The 27,222-nt window shown below is 43.1% G+C and overlaps 1 protein-coding gene across 7 annotated transcripts in view; it reads right to left on the bottom strand.

Moving 5' to 3' along the window:
- The window catches only part of LOC147451786 (ribosome biogenesis protein WDR12 homolog), a 73,250-nt gene extending 54,902 nt beyond the window's left edge, over positions 1-18,348 (bottom strand). Inside the window, exons 1-2 of one of the 7 annotated variants that reach the window (XR_015188825.1) lie at positions 18,070-18,345; positions 16,253-16,481 (exon numbers count right to left, since the gene is read on the bottom strand). Coding sequence is in view for 3 of the 7 variants with exons in the window: in XM_086517658.1 (XP_086373784.1) it covers positions 16,253-16,446 (194 nt within the window). In the remaining 4 variants the exon portion in view is untranslated. Of the gene's footprint in view, positions 1-16,252; positions 16,569-18,069 lie in introns of all 7 variants that reach the window. The other 6 variants (XM_086517658.1, XM_086517653.1, XM_086517652.1 and 3 more) reach the window with 6 other exon arrangements.
- Positions 18,349-27,222: the final 8,874 nt, after the last annotated feature.

Genomic DNA, 27,222 nt, shown 5'->3' with positions numbered 1-27,222 from the left:
AAATTAATTATTTACAAAGTCTGACTTAGTTACATCCCTCTTGGTTCTAAACAGTTGACCTCAACTGTTAGAGCGTCAACATAACTGTGCAAGATGTCTAGGTAGTCCTTAAGATCGGACTCAGTCATCCACTTTGCATCTAAAGGAGTGTAATTCTTGAACTTGACTAAATACTTTCGATGTAGACTCCCCGACTTGAGTTGTATGTCACAAAGTGATGACATGGCGGACAACAGAAACCCTAATTTCTGCCAAAAACCCTAAAATTCCTACAAACCCTAATTTCTGCCAGAAACCCTAATTTCCGAAAATCGCGGAGGCTAAAAAAAATAAATAAATTATTTTATTTTATTTTTGAAAAAATGATGAGCGACGCGAATTTTGCTTTTTTTTTATTAAAAAAAGAGAAAAAGACTCTCTAAGAGAGAAAGAGAACTAATGCTTTTTATTTTAAAAGCTTTTGGGGCTCTGCTTTTGGGCATCCCTTGTAACCTTTAAATTAGTGGTGAGGGCCTCACTTCTCAGAGCATCTGGACGCAAAGTCGGAGAGTGAAACCCTAACCGCTCTCTTGTACTTTGATTTGATTAATATAAAAAGAAATACCGAAAGGGGCGCCAGTCTTTGGGGCCAATATCTCTAGGCACGGAACTCCGCCGGGCCCGTGTACATCTATTGTGATCTGTGATTTGTTTTGAAGTGGTTATTTGATGCTGTCGCGGTTGATTCTTGACTTGGAGTGTCCAAGTCTGTTACAGTGGTATCAGAGCACGGCCGATTTCTCTTCTACGGGAAATCCGATCCCCGAAATTTTTTTCCCGCGGCACCTATGGCTTCAGGCAATGATCAGTCGACTCCCTCTGCATCTGGAGATGCGGGCAGGGATCACAACGAAGATTCCGACAGAGTATGGTCCGCCTTGGCCTACTTAGGCGGAGCGACGAGAGATAGAGCGTCGCCAGTTGATCGGCGATGCAACAAAGATGATGCTCAATTTTGCCAAGGACCCGAAGATGGCAAAATATATGAACCGGACCTCTTTGGAAGAGGTACAGATGGAGTGGCAGAGAACCACAACACCACTCCCGAAACCCGCTCTCAAGAAACCTTCTGCCTCCAAGAAATATACGGAGAAGTAACTGGAGAACGTGGTTGATGCACGGATTGCTCAGCTTTTTGCCGCGCAAAAGAACGCCAAAAAGCACCGCAAAAAAAAAGCAGAAGAAAAGCGCTGACTTCCTGGGATATTTGGGTCGTCAATCGACTTTTGACAAGGCAAAGAAACAGAAGAAGCGTGTTCGATTTGAAGGAGTACCCACTTCTTCTTCTTCTTCTTCTTCTTCTGACAGTTCTTCTAGCTCTTCAGATTCGAGCGAAGAAGACAGAAAAGGTAAAAAGCAAAGCAAGAAACAAAGCTTCGGAAAGGGCAAGAAAAAAGGCAAAGAAGGCTACATCTCGCCCAGAGACTGACAGTTCTACTGAGGACTCGTCTACAGACAGCTCAGATTCCGATGATGGAAACTTTTATGCGAACAAGAAGAATTTTTTACAAAGCCAACCAGTATGACTTTCTCGAAGATGAAAGCAAGAAAGTCCGAGAGTTTAAGGAAGGTGGCCACTCGATCAAGTTTGATACTTTTTCAGGATACTCGAATGCTTCAAAGGCTTTGTCTTTTTTCAGCAGTTTGACATCGCTTTCGCGGGAGGACGATATTCAGAGCACTCCAAGATTCGGAGAGCTGCCTCTTACTTTAAGGGGAATGCTCGTACTTGGTGGTCCACACTTCTATTAAGCAAGACTGTGCCAGTTACATGGTTGAAATTCAAGAGGCTTTTTATTTCTTCTTGGTTGACTCAAGAGTTTGAGCGAGATATACGAGCTGCTTGGAACCATCTCCGGATGACCAAGAGCGATACAGTGAATGCTGGAGCTCTTTTCTACCCGCCTCTTCATTCAAGAAGATCTCGTTCAGAGAACAGATTGAGCGGTTTACCTTGGGTCTACCTACAGAGATCCGAGATCACTGCTTGGAACAGAAGTCAGCTTCTATTCAAGAGTTGATGAGTCATGCGAAGCGGGGCTTTGACATTCACTCTGGCAGTTTGACCTACCCCACAGATAAGGCCATGACACAACGAGCCGAACAGACTTCTAGGAATGAAAGTAGAAAGAAAAAGAGCAACCCAGAGAAAAAAAGATGCACGACCCAAGCTTACTCCTGAGGAGAGAGCTCGCTTCATCAGAGAGGGGAAGTGCTTTGGATGCGGGGAACATGGACATATCTCCGCGAAGTGCCCTAAAAAGGCACAGAAAGAACAGAATGATAAAGATGACCACAGGTCTGAGAGTTAGAGAGCAGCTGAGGAATGTGGCAGAAAAGGCAGATAGAAGCAGAACTGGTACCACATGGCGTGGGACTTGCACCGAATCAAATGAATGAAAGTACAAACTTTGTCGCTTTTTGGGGCAAAGTGATGGATCAGGAAGCTCTTTTGAAGGAGCCAAGGCCAACTTCTTTTCACTTCGAATTGGCAGCTCGATTTGGAATTACGCCCGACAGACTGACGCCACAGGCGGAGGTAGTTCGACTGGCACCCGGATGGGATGTTGCCATTACACCGAGCATTGGCAAACTTCGTTTGCAATGACAAGGGTGTTCAGGGCACGCAAGTGACGTTCTACTCAGGATCCCTTGGTACCACAAGAACTATGCCGTGGTTGACTACCGGGCCGAGAAAGCGACTTTGATAAATGAAGGGCTTAGAGATTGTACTTGATGAACTTCGTTTCTTACTCATTCTTTTGGAAGAGAACTGAACGATGGATAAAGGTTGAATATGTTTTGACCTGATCAAAAGAACGCCAAGATTTTTCTCCACACTCATGCCGATTGCTTTTCAGAGGGCCTGAAGATCAAATCATTGATCTGATACCTAGAAGCATGCCACCGAATCGGCCACCTTACCGTGTGAGCCGAGTACAGAATGAAAAGATGATGAACCCAGTGAAAGACCTCTTGGAAAAGGGTCTTGTCCAACCTAGTACTTCACCGTATTGCTCTCCAGTGTTGTTGGTTTTGAAGAAAGACGGATCTTGGAGAATGTGCATCGATTATAGCACTCTCAACGAAATCACCATCAAGAACAGATTTCCGATTCCTAGGATCCATGATATACTCGACAAGTTACACGGATCCTCGTGCTTTAGCAGGATTGACTTGAAGAGTGGATATCATCAGATCAGGATAGCGCCAGGAGATGTCTACAAGACTGCTTTTCGGACGACTTTTGGGTTATTTGAGTGTTGGTGATGCCTTTTGGCTTAACCAATGCTCCTGCGACATTTAACCGGATGATGGACAGGATTTTTCGAGAGTACAGGCTATTTGTTGGCACTTTCTTTGACGACATCATTGTTTTCTCCAAGAATGAGGCAGAACACAGAGATCATCTGCTTCAAGTCTTTCAGGCATTACGAGATCACACGTTAGTGATTAATGCAAAAGGAAAAGTGAATTTTTCCTACCAGAGATACACTTTTTTGGGAAACATTGTGTCAGCAACAGCAGGAGTGCAAATGGACCCGGCCAAGATAGAGACTATTCGTGATTGGCCCGATTTGAGGAATGTCCATGAAGTTAGAAGCTTCTTGGGACTGTAAAGGCGGTTCATACGAAAGTTTGGAGAGGTTGCTTCCCCTTTGCATACCTTGACACAGAAAGGAGTACCTTTTTCGTGGGGACCCACAGAGGTGACTGCCTTTCGGACATTGAAAGAGAAATTGACTACGGGACGTATTTTGACTTTGCCGGACTTGCAGAAGTCATTTGAAGTATATTGTGATGCTTGTGGTCGTAGTCTGGGTGCGGTCTTGATGCAAGAAGGCCATTTCATAGCTTACGAGAGCCGTTTGTTCTCTAGGCCGGAGATGACAGCACAGATCTATGAGAAAGAGCTTTTGGCGGTTATCCATGCTCTTACTCAGTGGCGGCAGTACCTACGCGGAGCGGATTTTCCTGTCTTTACAGACCATCAGAGTTTGCGCTACTTCTTGTCACAGAAGCAGCTTTCGGAAAAGCAGATGCGGTGGGCGACCATCTTGTCACAGTTCCACTTCCAGATTGTCCATGTGCAGGGACAGAAGAATGTGGTGGCAGATGCTTCGCCTCGGAAACCGTTGGTTCTGGCTATTTCCACGATACATCATAGGAGCTTTGAGGATATGGTCGATCAGTATGCCACAGATACAGATTTTGCAGATATTTTCACACGGATACGGGATGGGGAGACAGTAGCTGGATACTCCCTTCGGGAAGGCTACTTGATGAAAAAGGCTATGTTGTGCGTTACACAGCCGTTGAGGGATAAGGTTATGACTGAATGCCACTGTCCACCTTTTACGGGTCACCGCGGCATTGCTACCACCATGAAGGGGGTAGAGAGATAATTCTTTGGGCCGAGACTCAAAAAGGATATGGAAGAGTTTGTGCGCAGTTGCTTGGTATGCCAGAAGGTCAAGTTTGACAAGCATAAGGCACAGGGATTGTTACAGCCTTTACCCATACCCACCCACCCCTGAAAAAGTATTGCAATGGATTTCATTTTTGATCTCCTGAGAACACAGAAAGATCACGATGATTTTCCGATTACATGGCACGTCTGAGACGATTGTCTCCGACAAAGACCCCAGATTTATGAGTTTGTTTTGGAAGGCAATTTGGGAGAACATTGCACGCGGTTGCAGTTCTCGTCATCGTTCCACTTGCAGACTGACGCGCAATTTGAGATTGCCAATTCAGTGATTTTAGATTTATTGAAGTCTTGTATCTCGGATCAGAAGACTCAAGGGGAAAAGAACTTACCTTTGGTGGAATTTGCCTACAGTAACACGATACACTCTTCGACGGGGAAGACGCCATGTGAGATTGTTGAAAGTGCTGCGAAGGTTCCATCCTTCCTGAGCACGAAAGATTAGATATTGGAAGCGAATGAATATTCGCGAGATTTGGATACGGCTTTTGCCAAGGTTCGTGAGACTTTGCAGAAGTCTCAAGAACGAAAGAAAAAGGCAGCAGATCGCCATCATCGCAACTTGAAACTGAAGGAGGATGCCTGGGTGCTCTTACTTTTGAGAAGGCACCCCTAAGAAAGAAAAAGGGAAAGGAGAGGCTTTTTCCAAAGCTTAGTATGTGATACTACGGACCTTTCCAGATTACTGAAAAGATAAATGATGTCTCCTTCCGATTGAAACTGCCAGATACTTGGAGGATTCACAATGCATTGCATGTGAGTCTCTTGAACCCTGTTAAGGGTGATGTGCCTCATGATGGGGAGCCTGATGAGCAACCCGCAGTGGAAGAAAACGAGGAGATCCTTGTTCCTGAATAGATTTTGGCACATAATGATACGAAGAAAGGTAAAGTCCGAAGGCGGTTCTTGGTTTAGTTCAAGTACTTTCCTGCATTTGATGCGAAGTGGATGGAGGAGGAGGACCTAGCAGATACTCCTCGGATTGTGAAACTTTACCTCGATGTTTTGGTTTAGCATAGTCTACTCCAAACGGAACCCAGAATTCAACTTGGCCGGAGATCTGGTGCAGTGGGATGCACAAGAGGGGAGTTACTCCACTCCTTTGTCAATAGATACCTTGATTTTGATACTAAAGTCACTCATGTCTCTTTGAGCTTCAGGGATACTGAGAGCTGACAGTATTCTGCTCGATGACTTTATGAAATGGAATTCCTGATTATGATACTGATTTGTTCTTGACTTCTTGTGAGTGCAAGAACTGATAGACAAAATGACTGCAGCATTTTGGTCAGATTGATCTCGAATAGACATGGTTGCAATAGGGGTTAGTCAATCGGACATCGATGAGGTCCCGATTGGACCTAGATGTGATTGCTAGCTACATTGTCGATAAATCATGGTCTAAGATCCGAATGAATGTTGAATGTCATGTGATGTCCTGTGATGTCTCGTGATGTCCTGTGGTGTCGTGTGATGTGACTGTCGATTGCGTACATGTGCTAGATGTGTGTTCCTAGTACGTAGGTACTAGGAGTCAGTGTCTGCTAAGACGGTTTGTGGCTTTTGTCGGTTTTGCAGGCGTAATCGCGGTCGATTACAATGCTTTCAAGAGGGGGGTATGTCACAAAGTGATGACGTGGCGGACAACAGAAACCCTTATTTCTGCCAAAAACCCTAAAATTCCTGCAAACCCTAATTTCTGCCAGAAACCCTAATTTCCGGAAATCGCGGAGGCTAAAAAAAATTTATTTTTATTTTTATTTTTTGGGAAAATGATGAGTGACGCGAATTTTGCTTTTTTTTTTTTTTTAAAAGAGAAAAAGACTCTCTAAGAGAGAGAGAGAACTGATGCTTTTTATTTTAAAAGCTTTTGGGGCTCTGCTTTTGGGCATCCCTTGTAACCTTTAAATTAGTGGTGAGGGCCTCACTTCTCAGAGCATCTGGACGCAGAGTCTGAGAGTAAAACCCTAACCGCTCGCTGGTACTTTGATTTGATTAATATAAAAAGAAATACCGAAAGGGGCGCCAATCTTTGGAGCCAATATCTCTAGGCACGGAACTCCGTCGGGCCAGTGTACATCTATTGTGATCTGTGATTTGTTTTGAAGTGGTTATTTGGTGCTGTCGCGGTTGATTCTTGACTTGGAGTGTCCAAGTTTGTTACATTGTCTCTCCGAGTGGTGTATTATCTGTTTAGGTTGAAGGATTTCCTCAGTCTCTTCGACTTCTGGAGGATCTTCTTGTACTGGCGCCACTGGAGGAGTTCCAACATATGGTCGGAGGAGACTGACATAAAAAGCATTATGGATGCGCCAGTGAGAAGGCAAATCCAATCTGAAAGTCACGTCATTGACTTTAGCTGTAATTTTGAAAGGGCCGTAAAATCTATGGGAAAGTTTGACAACTTTCCCTTTGCCGACCCGCTTTTTCAATCTAGCTTTCTCAAACCGAAGCAGGACATATTGTCCTTTTTCAAGATTGAGATTCCTTCTGTGCTTGTCTGCTTTTCTCTTCTGTTGCTCTTGAGTACGAAAAATCGCTTGCTTTACTTGTTGATGGGCAATATCAATATTGCGCACAAATTCATCTACGGCGAAGATGTTTTCTTTGGTAACCATAATAGAAAGTAAGAGTGGCTTCCCATAAATAATTTCGAAGGGAGCTTTACCAGTTGAGGAATGTATGGTATTATTATACGCAAACTCAACTATTGGTAAGTACTGTTCCCATTCGGATTGTCGTTCCGAAACATAGCACTTGAGGAGATCTAAAATAGTGGCATTAACGATTTCGCTTTGACCATCTGTTTGAGGATGATAAGCTGATGAAAAGTCAAGCTTAGTTCCCAAGTTTTCAAACAATGCCTGCCAAAATAGACTAGTCATGCGGGGATCGCTATCGCTGACAATAGTCTTTGGCAATCCATGGTGTTTAAAAATCTGAGCTAGAAATATTCTAGCCATGTGATAGCTTTGATCGTCTTCTTTACTGGAAGAAAATGTGCTTGCTTACTGAGTCTGTCCACTATAGTCCAGATTGCATCATTTCCATTCTTGGATCTAAGAAGATCCGTAATAAAATCCATGGCAATACTTTCCCATGGCGTGTTAGGCACAGGGAGCGGCTGAAGCTTGCCATAAACTTTATGTCTGTCATATTTTACTTTTTGGCAGACTAAACACTCACGTACATGTTTTTCAATGTCCGCACAGAATGTTGGCCAAAAGAAATACCTTTCGAGGGCACTAGTGGTGGAAGCAATTCCCCGATGCCCGGCATAAGGAGAATTATGTGCTTCATCCATCACCTTCTGTCGTAAGGGCTGAGCTATGCATATTGCTTGTTGACAATAGAGTGTATTATCCCTAATGGAATAAGGTGGCCTTGAGTGACCAGCTTGAAGATTTGCCCAAATTGTGGCGAAGTCTGGATCTTGAGGATACATCTCGCTGAGAGATTCTAGTTCCTCATGATAAATTCTTGTTAGTGCACTGATCTTTGGACGTCTGGAGAGAGCATCTGCAACTGCATTCTTCGTTCCAGAAGTGTGTAAAATCTGAAAATGGAACATTGAAAGAAAGTTGGCCCATCTCATCTGCTTTTCTGATAACTTTCTCTGTGTGAGAAAGTAGCGAAGACTTTGATGATCTGTCTTGATAATAAAATCAGCTCCTAATAGATAGTGTTTCCAAATGGAAAGAGCATGAATTACTGCCATTAGCTCTTTCTTGTATATGGAGACATGCAACTCTGCATCTTTAAGGCACCGACTTTCATAGGCTATCGCGTGACCCTCTTGGTTCAAAACTGCTCCTACACAATCTCCAGATGCATCGCAGTATACCTCGAAAGGTTTGCGAAGATCAGGGATGGTGAGAACAGGTCCGTAACTGAGTAGATACTTAAGCTTTTCAAAAGCTTGTTTTTGTCCAGACCCCCAATGGAATGGAATCCGCTTCTTTGTCAGGTCATGGAGGGGACCTGCTATCGCGGCAAAAGCTCGAATGAAACGCAGATAATAGGAACACAGGCCAAGGAAACTTCTTACATCATGTACTGTAGTTGGCGTAGGCCATTCTACAGCTGCTTGAATCTTATCAGGGTCCATTCTCACCTGATTGTGAGATACTATATGGCCCAAATAGTGGATTTCTTTTAGAAAGAACTCACTCTTCTTAGCATTCACAAATAATTTGTGTTTGCGTAATTCTTCAAACACTAAGGCGAGATGCTTATAGTGTTCGTCTTTTGTCTCTGAGAAGATGAAGACGTCATCAAAGAAAACGCCTGTAAAACTTCTATATGAGTGGAAGATTCTATCCATCATTCTGTTGAATGTAGCTGGTACATTAGTGAGTCCAAAAGGCATCACTAGAAATTCATACAACCCAAAGATTGTTCTTAATGAAGTCTTATGCACATCCTGAGGAGCTATGCGGATTTGATGATAACCGCTCTTCAAGTCTATACGACTAAAGACACTTGCTCCTTGTAACTTGTCAAGAATGTCGTCAATCTGAGGGATTGGAAATCGATTCTTGATTGTGATCTTGTTTAGAGATCTATAGTCTATCCACATACGGAATGTGCCATCCTTTTTCTTTACTAGCAAGACAGGTGAACAATATAGAGAAGTACTAGGCCTTATTAAGCCCTTCTCCAAAAGTTCGTTAACCTGCTTGAGAATTTCCTCTTGCTGCATTAGACTAACTCGATAAGGGGGCTGATTTGGAGAAGAACTTCCTGGGATCAAATCAATTGTATGATCCTCAGGTCACGAAGGTGGGAGTTCATTTGGAAGTTCATCTGCAAAGCAATCTTTATAACTTTCTAATAACTTAAGTCTTTTTTGCTCTAAAGAGGAAGAAAGTTGTGAAACAGACACATCTCTCTCTCTTGCAAAAATCAAGTACGCTGAAACACACTTTTTCATTTCTTTCTTGATGGCAATGTGATTGGCAATAAAAATATGCCAATCACCTACATCTGCAAGTACAAGATACTCCTTTCCTTTATGAGCAAAGGATAAGGTTTTCTGAACATAGTCCAGAATGGGATGCATCTTGTAGTGCCAAGGCATTCCCAAGATAACATCGCATCCTTCAAGTGAAGCTAGTAAGAAAGACTCTTGATCTTTGTAGTCGTTGACCTTTAGATTCAACTTCCCTATGATTGGAGTAGAGTTTGAGTTCTGCCCTTTGAAAGCGGATTGGGCTTGAATAGAAACTCCAAAACGATTGGGCTGCAAGTTCAGGTCATCAGCTAGCTTGGTAGAGATGAAGTTGTCTGTACTGCCAGGGTCAAACAAAATGAGAGCCTGTTGGTTGTTGATACTACCCCATGCTTTAAGAAGAGCTCTTTCTTTTCCATCCTTGGTTGTATTTCCCTGTACATCTGGGACTGCATTGGAAGAGGGTGGTTGCGGAGGTTTGGTAGGACAGTCACCCTTCATATGACCAACTTGTCCACACTTGAAGCATCTTCCTTCACTAATGTAAGTTCGCAACTCAGCAGGAGAGAGATATCTCCCTTTCTTGGGCTGATTTGGCTTTGCTTCTGCTTCGGAGGCGGTTCTTTTCTTCTTTGGCGAAGAAGAAGTAGAGGTAGGCTGCTCATGGAGAGCCTTCTGCTTGGCATGGTAAGTGCTTTGCTCCATCTTCCTGGGAGTACCCTTGTCATGTATTCCATCAGCTATGCGGGCTGATTCCATAAGTATTTGCAAGTTACCCCGAGGGTAAAGCTTCATAGCCTTTTGCAAGGCTTCATGCAAACCTACTTCAAACTTGCGCATCTTCTCCGAATCGTCAATCTTCTTGAATGGAGTGACTTTCAAGAGAACGTCCCAAAACCTATCCACATAGCGTGGAACAGTTTCGTTCTCCGACTGTGAAAGTCGATCCCATTCTTTCTTTACCTCTTCCTCATAGTCTGGAGGAAGGAACTGTGCATAGAACTCCTTCTTGAAAGCAGTCCAATCTTGGGGTTTGCGATCTTCCAAGATAAGGGTTAACCACCAACTGCTGGCGGGTACATACTAACATGGCGAAGCTTGGATCTTTCTTTAAAATTCCCTTCAACAAATGCAACTTCGAATTGGCGGACGTGGATGAAACGAAGACGAAAACTTGGACGTAGTGCCCATGTTCTCAAACAATCCTCTCCAGAACAAACTGGCCATGCGAGGATCACGATCACTGATAATCGATTGTGGCATACCATGGTACTTAAACACATTGTACATGAACAAGCGTGCCATCTGATCAGATTTTATCTTCTTCCTGACAGGGATAAAATGGGCCTGCTTGCTGAACCTGCAGATAATGGTCCATATACCATCATTCCCTGTTGGCGTCCTTGGAAGATCAAAGAGAAAGTCCATAGCAATGCTTTCCCATGGCTTATCCGGAATCGGCAATGGTTGTAACAACCCTGGTGCCTTTTGCCTGTCAAACTTGACCTTTTAGGAGTGTTCTAGCACTTTTGTGAGTCTGTTCGCAAACCCTGCATGCCCAGGCACTTAGTGTAGATGCATATCCTCTGGTTGCACACAGCATGATCATAAGCATTCCCATCAGAATCCTTCAGGGGAATTTTCCAGTGCATTTAGCCTATTTTTCCTATTTTTGACATTTTTCACTTATTACTGTCAAGTGACTTTTGTTGGAAAGTAGGTAGGTCAAATTGAGTAAGTTTGTATATAAGCAAACCTAGAGTAGCACTAATTGGCAGAAGAGGCAGCAGGAGCAGCAGTGCTCAACAGGCAACTTCTCAGCAAGACCTTGGTGGCAGTTTTCTCCTCCAAGCCAAAGACCCCTTCCCTAGCGTTTTTGCATCAGATACTCATCGCCATCCACAACCTCAGCCTAGCATTTTCAGCAAGAAAATCAGCGCCAGCAAAAGCTTCAACAAACCTAGTGTTTTTCCCAACCTAGCATTTCCAGATTTGCACCATTAACCATGGCGATTTTCAACAATGAATAACTGCAGATTCAGCCCTAAAAACCCAGCAAATTCAGCCCAAAGAACATCAGTTTTCAGCCCTACAGCAGATGCAGATTTTCAATCCTAAAGACCAGCAAAATCAGCGTTTTCCATAGCGTTTTCGGTAACAGCAGATTTCAGCCCATAGCGTTTTTGGACAGCAGATACACACTTGCAGATTTCAGCCCTTAGATCGGCTTCGCCATCCCTGTCATCATCGCTGACATAGCCTAGACTTGCATCATTCCCATGCATTCAGTTTGTACCAGTTTGTGCAATCATAAGTAGACCACTCTCGCCGACAAGAGTGGGGCCTTCGGAGGAGGGTTTTACGTCTCTGGTGTCGTATCTCTCTTCTACGTCTCTGGTGTCGTATCTCTCTTCTCTCTCTATCTCTCAGTCTCATACACTTGCATGCACAGTGTCCATTCACTTTGTTTGTAATCATTGCACTCTCTCATTAAGAACGGAAGGCTCTCCCTTCCACAAGAACAAAAGAAACCTTGAGCACAGTTCGGAGCACTCATCTTGAGCAAAGTTCAAACATTCATTCCGTTGCACCTAACATAATGACACAAACACGTTTCATGGCCCAAAATAGCAGTTCCCTAAATTTTAGGGGATGCTTCCGTTGGACTCCCACTGGTCATCTGACCATCTATCCTCATTGGGATCGCATCCAAAAGTGCAATGTGGCCCAACTGTCGGATACTTTCTGTTGGTGATCCCACCTTTACTTTATGCCTTTATTGAGTTCACTTCCTAGTATCCACCAACTTGCTAAGTGCGACGGAGGGACCATGATCTTGGACTGAGCCTAGACATCCTCTTACTATACGAATTCCAATGCCAACCAACTTCCCCTCTGTGGATGAAACTACCGTTCACATTGGCCATACAATGCCCGACCATTTGCAACTTCAAAAAGAGGGTCTCAAAAATAAAACAAAAATCATTGGAAAGAAACCAACAACTAAGGTTAGCAATTGCCACGTCCTCGTGACATAGTTAACAGTTGCCACGTCCACGTGACAGCAAAAGTGAATGTTGAACTTTGCTCAAGATGAGTGCTCCGAACTGTGCTCAAGGGTTCCTTTTACTTACGGAAGGGAGAGCCTTCCGTTCCTTTAGTGAGAGGGTGCAATGATCACAAACAAACTGAATGACACTGTGAATGAGGGTGCTGAGACTGTGAGAGAGAGAGAGAGAGAGAGAGAGAGAGAGAAGAATACGACACCAGCCAGTTCTCAAACCCTCCTCCAAGGGCCCCCCTCTCTATGGCGAGAGAGGTCTATGCTATTGAGTGCACAAATCTAGTACTTATGCCCTGCGGTGAAGACAGGAGTGCGCCCGATGCGCGATGAAGTAAGGGTGGGAGTGGATAGTAAGTCCGGGGTCAGACACGAAGATCCTTCAAACTAAAATTCCAATAGACTGTGGAAGCGCCGGTTTGCTCTATCTACTCTTTGGTGGGACCGGTATGCTTTCAGAAAAGCACATGCCTAAAGCTTTGATACCACTGTCACCACACGGGCACCACATGCCAATAGAAAAGAGCAGACTGAACAGACTTTTAGCACTTCAATGACAACTGAATTGAAAGAGAGAGAGCACACACGACACGGAGTGGCGAAATTCCACCCCAGAGAGTATTGGCCCCAAACCTTGGCGCCCCTTTCGGTATTTCTTTATATTACTTGAACTCGGTACAATGTCGATACTCGCTATTTGCACCTTCACCCAAAAGAGTAGAGATTGAGCCCATTTAAAGGCCCTTGGCTTTGAAGAGCAGTCAAACTCAAAATCAACTCAATTGGTCCCAAAAGCACTAGCGCCAAAAGCTGCCAACGCATTTTGCGAAAATCTGTACATCTACCACATCAGCATGTCAGTGCAAATTGTGGACGTCCGTACAACTCTCGGGGGTATTAGGGATCAATTAGGGTCAAAACCCTAATCCTACAAAAATACACAGCAGGCTGTATTTTACTAATTTGGGCTCCGCTTCACGTGCCGATCGCATCCGTAGCAAGCCCTTGTACTCCCGCACCTGTAGGGCTACTTGCCCTTTGAATCGGACGAGATTTCTCGCGTGAAATCTCTCCGAATTCACCTGTACTTGCGGGGGATTAGCAATTAGTTAATCCAGTACCTGGACAAGAGGCTCTTGCCTGCGCATTCACACATGAACCCACACAACTGTACATACTAATGGAAAGCATACTAATGGAAAGCCCTTGAGTTGGGCATTATGATTTTGTATTCAAAGGGGGAGAGAGATGCGCAAGAGCGGAATCATTGCGCTAGATAAAACAAGGGAGAAGGCAAGCTTTCCATTAAAGTTGCAATCACCTGCACCCACTACTCACACACACTTGTGTTCACTTAATGAAGCAAAATTCAGCCTCTACTCTCAAATTGGGTGCCCCCTCTTCATGTTGGACTGGCAATTCCACCTAGAGCCGCCATGTATCCCTTATGCCTCTTTTGAGTTAATTCCTAGTACCCATCGATTTATAAAGTGTAGCAGGGGCCTAAATGACTTTGAACTGAGCCTAGACACCCTTTTACTGTCCGGATTTCAGTGCCAACTAGCCCCACCATCTCGTGGCGACTTGCCCTTCCCGACTGCGGGTGAAACTCTCTCGGCCGTCAGCCGTCTCACACTGGCCACACAATGTCCGGTCATTTGTGACTTCAACAAGAGGGTCGCAAAAATAAAATAAAAATCAAGGGAAAGAAACCAACAACTAAGGTTAGTGGTTGCCACAGCCTCGTGACAGCAGTACCAAGCACCAAGTATCCGCAGTAACCAGCACTTAGCCTCTCAAGTACCAAGCACCTACCACAGTACCAAACATCTACCGCAATACCCGTCAATATTTCAGCACTACCAAGCATCTGCATCGAGTACCCATTAGCATCTCAGCATTTAGGTTCATTGTATCAGCATTGTGAAAGAAATGAAGCAAGTACTTGCTCTGGCAACAGAGCAAGGGGGCCCTTGAGGGTGGTTGGGACCCGACATGCCGTGTCGTCTCTCTTTGTCTCTCTCTTTCATTGTGTTCAGTTCAGTGTCTATTTTCAAGTGAAGTGAAGTGACCTTATGTTTGTGCGAAGTACTCGATCCGAGCTAAATCATTAAACGCTTCCGTTGCACCTGACATGGTCTCACTATTTATGTCCACTATGAGCTGTAGAGAGGGTGTTAAAGTTATGGCATCTCAACTGAACTTCCCAATGTGATCCCATTATTTATTTTGGCTTTTAGGTATTTATTTTACTTATTTGTCAAAGTCTTGGTAGGGCAATTTACTAAGGTGGCTATATAAGCACACCTAGCCCCCATTGTACGATTATAATTTTATTCATTGCCAAGGTTGATTGGTTTAGGAGACTCTCTCTCTCTCTCTCTCTCTCTCTCTCTCTCTCTCTCTCTCTCTCTCTCTCTCTCTCTCTCTCTGTGGTAGATTGGTTATGCTATTTCCCTCTTGAATAACAAGTCTTGAGTTCAACTCTCGTCGAATAGATCTTTGAGGTCTCTTGGGATAGTTTCCCACGACACTACAAAATTCTCGTCTTCTTCTCTCTCTCTCTCTCTCTCTCTCTCTCTCTCTCTCTCTCTCTCTCTCTCTCTCTCTCTGTGTGTGTGTGTGTGTGTGTGTGCGTGTGTGGTAGATTGGTTATGCCATTTCCCTCTTGAATAACAAGTCTTGAGTTCAACTCTCGTCGAATAGATCTTTGAGGTCTCTTGGGATAGTTTCCCACAACATTAAAAATTCTCTTCTTCTCTCTCTCTCTCTCTCTCTCTCTCTCTCTCTCTCTCTCTCTCTCTCTCTCTCTCTCTCTCTCTCTCAAACCTGGTATTAGATTCACCACATGTAACCTTTTGGTCTCATAGGTCATTTTGGCCTTTTGAAGACGTTGATATTACATTTCATTTCATTATCATCTCTCTCTCTCTCTCTCTCTCTCTCTCTCTCTCTCTCTCTCTCTCTCTCTCTCTCTCTCTCTCTCTCTCTCTCTCTCTCTCTCTCTCTCTCTCTCTTCCCTTGGTCTCTACGCTTCCGCATCGTCGACTTTGACACCCAAGCCTCCGGACCACCCGGACAACCCAATTCCAGGTCGATGCATCCAACAAACAGGAGAAATAAACAAGACAATGAAAAATAAGAGAAATCAATAGCAGTCAAAAAGAAAAAGAAAGCAACTTAAAAGAAACTAACACACCTGCACAAAACCAGCAGCAGAAAATACATGGAAAATCCAGTAAAAACAAAAAAAATAGAGAACTCGAAAGAAGAGTCTTAAAAAGAAATAGCAAGCAAATGAAATAAAAGAAACCATGACAACGTCGAGATGTAAGACAGGAGAGAAGGGAAAGGGCGCCGGGGGGGGGGGGGAGGCTTTAATTGCAGGCATGCTCAGGAAGATAGGCAGCCATAACTGCTTTTTGACCAGTTTTGTAGATCAATAAGCTCTATTTAACAAAGCTCAAGCTTCTAATAAGGTTTTAAAAGCATCAACAATACCATTTTACCACGACACTATATAGAGATTCGGTGGGAAGATAGGAAGCCTCAACTGCTTTTTGACCAGTTTTGTGGAGCAATAAGCTCTATTTAACGAAGCTCAAGATTCTAATAAGGTTTTAAAAGCATCAACAATACCATTTTACCACGACAATATATAGAGATTCAGAACTAATCACCCCCAAACATTGTAAAATGGTAGAAGGTGCACCTGCATTGATTCTCCCATATAGAATCACAATAGAGTGCATCTCTCAAATGTTTGCATGTGATGGCCATACTCACTAAGTCTTTTGGGCATAAAAAAGATGCGCACTGAACAATGTTGTCAATACTTAAATCCAGAATGCAAGCTCCACTTGGATTTTCATTTAGGTTGTCATCTTTTGATGCCCTTGCAGCCATTGTAATAAATGAACGATGGCGATAAATTGTTGTCTCTGCAGCACCAATCGCACCATCTCTTGCTTTAGCATAGTTTCATATGAATATTCCACAAAAATTCCCAGTAACTAGTAATTTAAATGCTGTAAAATAACAAAGGAGGTAAGAGACACCCAATACGACACAGCTGCAACAATTCCTATGCATAGGCATAAGGGAAGTATGTGTGAGACGTGAGTGTCAAGTAAATGAAAGATGGATGTGCATACGACCATGGAACCCAATGGAGGCCACGAAATAACTTACATGTTCAACAAACCAAACCTCAAAGGAAGGCTGAATCTCACTATCACTGACAAAGAACAACCACATATATTTTTTCAGGGCAAATATGACATGCCAACTGACAAAGAGGCCCAAGCACACATTATGTACACATTTTTCTTTGAGTTTCCTCTTTCAAAAGGTCCCTTACTTTGCAAAAATTTATACACCATGACCAACAGTATGGCATGGATGAGGAAATTGCAAGCCACACCACAGTCATTGTAACACGTCACCCTCGACCACATTGAGTCAATAGTGGCACGCACTATTGTGCTCCATGCAATCACGGCAAGGTCAGCTAAAAGGCTACAATATTCTCCTACAAATGCTCTATTTTTGCAATTCTGTGGGCTGGCACAAGCTATAATCTGAAATTAAGTCTGAAACCCTCCCAATCAATCTCTGTTAAGTATCTCTTTGCAAATGTACATTAAATAGCAGGCGTGCCTTTGGTTTCTGATTCCATAAGCCCAGTCTCTACAGACAAGTGTTGTTGTGAGCACCAGTTTTCAAATTGCAGATGTCACCCCCGTCCCCCCCCCCCCCCCCCCCCAAAAAAAAAAACAACAAAAAAACTAGTCCCCTTTAGGTAGATGTGCACATTTATTGTCAGCATAAATTTTATGGGTTTTGTGAAGCATCACAATGAATTTCCTCAATGCATACTTTTTTTAGTAAATAAAAGACCATTTCAATCATGCTTTAAAGTTTGGATAGTTGAGTACGTTATTGGTGTTCGTCTGTTGACTATTTGGATACACAGCAGCACTTACAAATTAAGCTCACTCATTTCCAAAAAATATCTAGGTACTGTTGTGGCTTGAGAAACCCATGCAAAATACACATGGTGTTAACTACGCGAGCACTGATGTGAACACCGCTCTTTTGTCTCTTTATGCAACATAGACCTCCCAAACACTATTGCAGCAAAGAAGGCAGTCAGGCACCCTCTGGAATTGATCACAAAATTCAGCTTTGAAAGCTGGCAAATACAGGATGCTCAAAGGGTGTCGTTGCAAAATAATAACACATAAAAACAATAAATGACATTTCTCTCTAGAACAAGGTTTTGCTTAAACTCAAAAACCCACTCAAGTTCTAACGGAGACTTTAGCTAATAAGAAACATGCAGCAATACGATGAATCGAATCACGCTTGCAAAAGAAACTCTAATTTGTGAATTACAAGAAAAAATAATTACAACTGCATAAGACCTGATAAGATTTCATTGTTTCAAGCATTGCATTTCTTAACCCCCACCCACCCCACACACATGCGCACACGCAGAAGCTCCTAGGCATGGAGTAAGAAGGATACCTGGGGTAAGAAGATGTTCCACGGTTGAATATTTACAAGCTGCGAAGACACTAGCTGCTTGCTGCGCTGGACTCAGCCATAGAATTTGACGCCCTTATTCCCTTCAAACGGCCATCAACCCTGCGTAAGAAGGATTGCTTGGTGAAGAAGCTCGAAGGATGCAACTTTGTTCAGGCAAACCGGCTATGTCTGTTCAATTTTGAAAACTTGATGCTAGCCTGCCCAAAGGGCAAGGCTATATATAGCGTTGGTTTCTCTTTTTGCTGACTAAAATAAGAGAAAAGTTGAGTTGTATTTTTAAGTATTTTTTGATAGGTCAAAAATGTTGATTGGTTGAAATAAGATAGTGGACATTCATTGAAATGAATTGTGTAAATCTAATGATGAACATGTTTTGAGTTTTGAAATATGAAATGAACTCTCATGGAAAAGATTTTGGGTTGTCCAATGTCTTTGGAAGCATGAAACGTCGAGAGCCTTACATGTTAAGTGATAAAACCTTAGAGGTTCCACAAATCTCAAGAGTCACCTTTTCATTTTGAAATATGAGAAGTTCTTTTATCCACCTTTTCATTTTGAGAATTTGGTTCTACTCTTGAAACTTGAGGTAATAGACTAAAGTTGTCATTTTGTTACTTAAAACTTTATGAAAGGAATTTATCATTTAAGGCTTTAACCTTTAAAGATTTTTATTTTTATTTTTAGAGATTTTAAAGCTAAGTTTAGAACTTAAAGATGTAGAACTTTTAAAGTAAGGTCTCCATTGATCCAATGAAGACCTAGAGTTTTTTTTTATTAGAAGGTAAAGCTTTGAATTAAAGAAAGTGAAAATGTTACATGGATCCACAAGTAGGGGGAGGGTCACCCCGAGACGCTAGAGTTTTAGGACTTAGAACTTTAAAGCTTTTAAAGTGGGATTTACAACTCACGGATCTACAATTTTAAATTTGTGAAAAGAGCTCTAGAGCTTAAAAATGTAGAATTTTTAAAGTGGGGTGTAGAATATAGGGATCTAAAAGCTTAGGGTGTAGAGCTTAAGGGTGCTTTTTTAATTCAATTTTATGTGCTTGTGTTTTTTTTTAAAGCTTAGAGATATAGTGATTTTAAAGATCTAGCCTCATATCAAGGCGTAAAATTGACGCCTATTTTTTTGTCAAGGCTATTTTGCCTATCAAAACAATCTCAAAATTGCATGTCATTTTTTGTATTTATATCTTTAAGTTAACGTTATATATGGCAAATTATATAAGTTGATTGCATTACACAAAGCATATGAAAGGGGGCTTGAAAAATTGCATGTCAAAAAGAAATTTTTATCATGCCTGGCAGGCCTTGTGATTTTATCACTTGTTCAAGAGGATTCTGGAGTTAAAATGCGACGAGATCTGCGACTTCCGGTGGAGTTGCAAATCACCACGTTAGCGACTAAAAGGTTAGAGTAGCACGACTCTCTCTCTCTCTCTCTCTCTCTCTCTCTCTCTCTCTCTCTCTCTCTCTCCAATGTACATGTACGTTCGTGGTTGCTGATTATCTTTATCTCAGAGAGCGAGTTTTTGTGTTGGACTCGAAGGCAAGGCCAGCTGAGGTTAAATCGAAAAACAAGGAGAATTTCGAGGAGGGAAGTAAGCGCAACCTGAAGGTGTTCGAGGGAAGGCCAACAAGAGTCGCACACGAGGCAACAATAGGAAGTGGGATCAAGGATCCACGATCTTTGAACAATGTGGACCGTCCATTTATTCTCAAGAATAAAGAGATTTTGATTGGTTAAGCCCTCACGAGTCACGACTCGAACCCACTACCTACCCCACCGAGGGCCATGACTCTCCCTCCCATTAAGCTATCACACACCACTTGCAATGGAGGTGTGAACATAGCATCATATAGTAAAAATGACGGGGTGGGGATCACGTGGTGTTCACTTGGAGATCACTTTTGGATGATTGGAGTCACACTTGCAATCACTTTGGGATGGTCGGAGTCACAAGCGGATCACATGTTGATTGGAATTCACACAGGGATCACTTGGCGGTTACTTGATGTTCACATCAAATTTACTTGGGGTTCACTTTAATTGTAATCACATGGTGATCACTTGGGGATTAAACGGCTATCAGACGGTGCAAAACCAATTTATAGGGACCATTGATCCCACCTGACAGAGGGGGTGTCAAATAATCACGAGGACCTACCTCGGAGTTGGTACGCCCAAAGGAGGTTTTTTTTTTAAGTTTATGGAGAGGTGGAATGCGCAGCTTAACGTGTTAGTGTTAGGAATTGGATCGAGCTAGCTATGGTGGATGAAAGAGAAACATAGTGTCAATGCGTATGTGTGTGTGTGTGTGTGTGTGTGTGTGTGTGTGTGTGTGTGTGTGTGTGTGTGTGTGTGTGTGTGTGTGTGTGTGTGTGTGTAAGCAAGAGTATCACTCAAGTGAATTAGGTTCTAAGATAGAATTAGCTTGGACTCATAAACACAATCTTGAGTATTGACTTAGCTTAGCACAAGCTCGCCATAGACAAGCATGTAGTGCAAAATAGAGTTGTTGTTTATTCATTCATGAAATGAGCTTTAAGTAGCTCTACAGCCTTGCTCCAGAGCATGTGGGATAAATCCACTCTCCTCTCCTTGACTCACACTTTAGGACAAAGCTCACACTTTACAATCCTCCCCTTGAGGTTTGGACTATGACAAGATACTGAAGATGCGTAATCCACACAAGATGATAAGTTGTTATCCACACAGGATGGTACTATCCACACAGGCTAACAAAATCCACATAGGATGGTGATATCCACATAGGATGATAAAATCCACACAGGAAAAATCCACAAAGGATGGTGATATCCACACAGGAAAAAGTCCTCCCCTACAAGTAGAGAGTCTGCATCTTCAAAATGGGTCTTCATAAAAGACAACGTTGCTCTCGTCTTCATCCTTTTTGTCTTCTACTATGTGAGCTGATCCTCTGTCAGGTCTCTTGCCTTCGTTGCTTCTACTGTTGCTTTCAACTGCTTCACGGTCTGACTTCGTGTCCTCCCCTAGAACGAGTGCTTTTGTCCCCCTTTTTGTTGTGCAATTAGGCTTTATTTCATGCGTCATAATGACATGCAACAATATGCTAAAATGTCCTATGAAAAGGTTTATGCAAAAAATTAATGCTTTCTCTTCCATCTTGGTCATATTCCGAGAGCCCAAGCATGCGGTGTTTCTCATACACTTTGTCACAAAATCTTCACACGTAGAGAGATTTTAGCAATTTGGAGACTCTCCAATGACAATGTCTATCCCATTACAAAAGCACATAATGTCATCCATGTAGACAAATATAATTACATACATTGCAAGAAATTTGTTGTGCTTGGCTGTAAGGTCAATGTGTACTTTGGAATTTCCCTTCAATGTGAAGCTCCTCTTCACCGTCGGTGAAGCCCCTCTTCACAAATAGGGAAAATAACTTTTTTTTTTTGCTTTTGATGCTCGAAAGAACTCCTTGAAGCTTGGTAATATACTTCTTGCCGTAATGCCGCGATCGGTGAGAACGGCCGCTTTGGTAGCTTTATCTCTTCCACTCGGAGCTCTTTGTGTAAGCTATGGGAATGGCTCCTTTTATGAGGGTGCTTAAGGCTTATCTGCAGGTGGAAATAGCTTCAAGCTTTGCTCCGTGGGACTGGCTGCCTGAAGGTCTCGCGGGAACTAGTCTTAAGCCCGCGAAGTGGGCAAGGCCACGATAGGTGGGGCAGTATTCAGATAGCGGGCAGGACCGTGCTCTACAGGGGCCGGGTGGTGCAGGCAAAGGCGGCAGGAACAGTCCCTTAGCGGACCCGACCTTGCCTTAAAGCATAGGCTACAAAAGTTGGCGTCCGCGAGCACCCGCTTGGTAGGAACAATCCCCAGCGGAGCCGACCCGCTCGAAAAGTCGAAGTTGATTCAAATTTCGGGTCCGCCCAGCTTGCTCAAAATAGCTTAACCGATTTGAGCCTTGGACCCCACGAGTCCACACTCTATTTGTGGTGCACTAGCCAACAAGGCCCACGACCTTTGCTTGTAAGGGGCTCCTAAAAATAGAGTGTTAAGCTCAAGTTAGCATGCTCCATACACACACACACACACACACACACACACACACACACACACACACACACCTAATAATAGGCAACATTGAGGATAGGTTTAATGGAGTTCTCGGGCTCGGATTGCAGAGCTTGAAGGTTCTATAAAAAGCTTGCGTCGAGCACTTCGAGATGAGGTCAATTTTGTTAGGTGATTGCAAAGGTGGAGAGATTAATTGGAGGTGCAAACTAGGACACAAAAATGACTAGAGTATGCAAAAATTGGATACTAATCTTCTCCCTAATCAAGCCTATCTAGCCATGGAGGGTAGTGGCCTCTTGTGTGTGCCAAGGACATGCCCACACATAACTAGATTAGTGCTTAATTAGTGAGATGCAACTAGTTATGAAAATGTTAATGGACCGTAACAATGAAATGCTAATCGATATAATGGAGATGCTAATAATTAACACACAGTAATGCATAATGACAATCCTAGCTAGCACACCATGGCTCTGATACCAATTGTTAGGAATTGGATCGAGCTAGCTATGGTGGATGAAAGAGAAACATAGTGTTAATGCGTGTATGTGTGTGTGTGTGTGTGTGTGTGTGTGTGTGTGTGTGTAAGCAAGAGTATCACTCAAGTGAATTAGGTTCCAAGATAGAATTAGCTTGGACTCATAAACACAATCTTGAGTATTGACTTAGCTTAGCACAAGCTCACCATAGACAAGCATGTAGTGCAAAATAGAGTTGTTGTTTATTCATTCATGAAATGAGCTTTAAGTAGCTCTACAACCTTGCTCCACAGCATGTGGGATAAATCCACTCTCCTCTCCTTGACTCACACTTTAGGACAAAGCTCACACTTTACAGTTAGCTCTTGTGTTTACGAGGTAAATCTCACGTCTATGCGTTTGGATTTAAAACCAATTCCAAAATTTTTAATTTGTATGGTGGAGGAAGGGGTGAGATTGGGAGGAGTCTAGTGTTTTATTGAATATGATAAGGAATGACCCAATAGGAGTAGGTGATGTTAGGGACTCACTTTCTCATAGGAGTAGGTGATGTTAGGGCCTCACTTTCTCCTTGCATTGTGCTTTCCGAGAAGCGGGGATTCAGGGGAGGTGAAGAGTAGCAGAGGACCTTAAAAGTGCTTTAGGGCAATAGAATCTTGGCCCTAAGTAAGTATTTTATTTTTTGTAGTAGGCTTTTTTTACCATCTTGGGGAATCTTCCAGGATTCTCTCTCTCTCTCTCTCTCTCTCTCTCTCTCTCTCTCTCTCTCTCTCTCTCTCTCTCTCTCTCTCTCTCTCTCTCACACACACACACACACACACACACACACACACACACACATGCATGCATGCATCTTCTTCTTAAATCAAAAATTAATATAATCTTGCACAAAAACAGATGCGGGCAACTTTGAACTCTCTTTCTCTTCTCCAAACACATGGACAATGATCTTTTGTTTATTATGGGAATCCCTCTCTCTCTATTTTCGTGGGCATGGATCCCCTCTCTCTCTCTCTCTCTCTCTCCCCATTTTTTGTGTTCTACCCACTGTTTCCATAAAAAAATCCTTGGGGAGTCTTCCAAGATTCTTTCTCTCATGCATCTTCTTTTTAAATCAAATAATTAATATAACCTTGCACAAAAGATTAGATGCGAGCAACTTTGGACTCTCTTTCTCTCCTCCAAACTTGTGGACAATGATCTTCTAATTATTTTGGAATCCCGCTCACTTTGTTTTGTGGGCATGGATGGTCTTCTCTCTCTCTCTCTCTCTCTCTCTCTAACTTTTGTCATGCCACTTGCTAGATATTTGATTTGGTAGGCAGGTCTAGAAGGTGGAGGCATGAGGGCATGTCCACCACAAGAATTGAGAAGGAGCCTAGACGACAGGAGCAACGGAGGTCTGAGGCGGGAGCTAGAGGGTGTATAGCATGCCTCCACAAGTCAAACTCAAGGGCCTTTTCCGTTGGGCTCAATAGATGCCAATTGAATTTGAGACATAAGGGGAAGTTCATGAACTGCTTCACCTTATGGATGATGCTCTGTCCCTGTGGCCAGGTAGACCTTCTAGGGGCCTCCCCCTTGGATAAGCGGATCATGTCCTGTGCGCATGAAATGATAGTGGAGGCAGCCCAAGTGTGAGGGGTGGAAGGAGGTGTGAGTCCGATACAGAGAGTGATAGGGTTGTTGCTCCACGAGACCTAGGAGCAAGGGTCATGTTGCAAAGGAAAGGAGGAAGAGCCATGAGGGAACAATAGTCGCAAAGTGAATGGAATCGTTGAAGTAATGGGTTTTCTTTTCATAGAGCCAGTAGGAAGTGTAATGGAAATAGCCTATGAACTTTGAGAATAGTGGAATTAAGATAATTAGAGTGAGAATTTTTGTGAGACTACTTTGAGAACATAGAGGGTGAACTTAATTAGCGGTAGCAACATAACCATAATACTTAATTAACTTGGCATGAACAATACTTTTGCAAGAGAGAGAGTTTAGATAACTTGACAACAATTGAGGACCGGATTAATGTGGAGCCGGTCCCCCCTCCAATAGGCTTTTGTATTATAGATTCTCCCATTGAGAGAGACTTGGTACAATACAATCTTTGTGTTCCTTATGACCTAGGTGATGCAATGAAGACGGAAAGCTTCATGCATCACTAGCATAACATAATCTTTGTAAAAGCATTAACCATCCCTGGCCTCAGTCCAAAGGCCTCAAACACCTTCAAAGGTGGAGAGAGCTAGCGGGGAATGAGGGTAGGAAAGAGGAAGAAGAAACATTCATAGGAGAAAGAAATAGTTCATCCCTTATCATCACTCTTCTTGCTTAGCATACATAATAGCATAGTAATGAAGATGGATAAGATGGCAAGATTAAGCATTGAAGCATGGCTCTTGGTTGGATTTGCATTCCATAGCCAAGAGTGTTGGTGTAGGCTCTCAACTTCTCAACAAGCTTGGAGAAGGAGATGGAGCTCTTGCACTTTACACTTCACATAATGAGTGTGTGTGTGTGTGGGAGAGTATACCCTGCAAGCAAGCCCCCAGCTTCCTTGGTCAACCCCCCCTTGTAGCTCATGCTAGAAGATGATTGGACCTCTACAAGCCTAGCCAATCACATGCAGGGTGCATATCAAGCAACCATGCTAGCCTTGGGACAAGTGTCCCCCTTTTCTCCTTTGAGGACTTGATAAATGCATAATCAATTAAATAAATTAGCTAAATTCATTGGACCCCTTGAGAGGCCAACCAATAGGCTTTAGGCACACCATGAGGGCAACATGAAGAGGAACTTGACAAGTGCTCTAACTACTTCTTTAGACCATGCTTGAGTTGTGTGAGGGTGTGTGTGTTCTCTCTCTACCTCCTACAATGAGGGCTCGCCCTCCCTTGAGTAGGGATCGTGTTTACTTTGGGGAACCCCTTGAACCTTTCAAGCTTGGGGAAGGTTCTCACTACAAGCTCAACTCAAGCCTGGAGAAGGTTCCCACATCGAGCTCAGTCCTAGCACCTCAAGCACGACAAGCACCTTAGTCAGCAAGCACGACAAGCACCTCAAGCTTGGGCCGGATTCCCACCTCAAGCACAGCCCTAGCTTGCCTAAGGTCAAAGGACTTTTTAACAATAACCTTTGGAGGTCTTTAATGAAGCTAACCCTAAGGTCTTTAAGCTCCATTAGGTAGAATTGCTCTTTGACGGACATCTCTCATTTAGACCCTTTTACCTTGGCCTCGTGTTGAGATAAATCCATAACCACATGTCTATATCCTAAACCTTGTTCCCATTTATTCTCCCACATTTAATGATCAGTTTAATATGAGAAAATCATTGTCACGTGCACATCTAACCCTATGTGCATGTGGACAAGCTACTTCAAGTCCAAGGTTTGGGTCAACTTAGGAAGTGTTCTGGAACCTTTGTGAGCCTGTGCATAGGCCGTGCATGTCCAGGCACTTAGAGTAGTTGCAGATCCTTTGATTGCACACAGCATGATCATGAGCATTACAGTCAATAGCCATCATGAGCATTTTACAATGCACAGAACCCATTTTCCCTATTTTAGCCATTTTTCTTCTTATTATTAATAAGTGACTTTGTTGGGAAAGTGAGTAGGGCAAATTTGCTAGTCTCTTTAAAAGAAAGCTAGCGCTAGCACTTTTTGACAGAAGAGGCAGAAGAAGTACCACACTTGCAGTGCACCTTCTCAACAAGACTTGAAGGACAACCTAGCATTTTTCAACCATCAAGACCGGTCAACGTTTTCTCTTGCAAATCAGCCTTGCCATTTTTGCAGCAAAAGACCTAGCGTTTTTGCAATTTGCAGATTAGCCCAACGTTCTGCAGATTCTCGGCAACAGAATCAGCCATATCATCAGCGTTTTCAATTTTTAGCATTTAGACTCCGGAGTAGCAGCCCCAAACCTCGCAGATCTCACCTTCCCGCAACAGATCCTCGCCGCGCGGTCATATTAGCCAGCGTTTTCAAATTCAGCCTGCTATTCGCAGAATTCATCATCTGTATTTTTAGTGCATCATCGTCGTGTCGTCGCCATAGCCATCCTCGTCGACGCAGTGTCAAAATTCAGCAGATAGCAAATTTACAGATTTCAGCCCGTCTCGTCGTCGCCATCATTGTAGTTGACATCGTCGGCAAGTCCATTGCATCTAGAATATTGTACCAGATTTGTGCAATCAATAGCATAGACCTCTCTTGCCATAGAGAGCGGGGCCCTTGGAGGAGGGTTTGACAACATTCTGGTGTCGTATTCTCTTCTCTCTCTATCTCTCAGTCTCAGTACCTTCATTCATAGTGTCATTCACTTTGTTTGTGATCATTCTCACTCTCTCACTAAAGGAACGGAAGGCTCTCCCTTCTGTAAGTAAAAGGAACCCTTGAGCAGAGTCCGGAGCACTCATCTTGAGCAAATTTTAACATTCACTTTCGTTGCACGTTACATTGGTATCAGAGCTTTGGTAGTGTTTCTGTATCACTCAAGGAAAGAACCACAATTTTTTTTTTGCTTGTTGCGGTCTCACGTAACCTAAGTCCACTTTGGCGTGTTGATTCCTAATCGTGTTTTTGAAG

This window comes from Adiantum capillus-veneris, chromosome 8 (genome assembly GCF_014529385.1).
Source record: "Adiantum capillus-veneris isolate H3 chromosome 8, ASM1452938v2, whole genome shotgun sequence".
Lineage (NCBI taxonomy): Eukaryota > Viridiplantae > Streptophyta > Polypodiopsida > Polypodiales > Pteridaceae > Adiantum > Adiantum capillus-veneris.
This window is presented reverse-complemented; position numbering and strand designations above follow the sequence as displayed.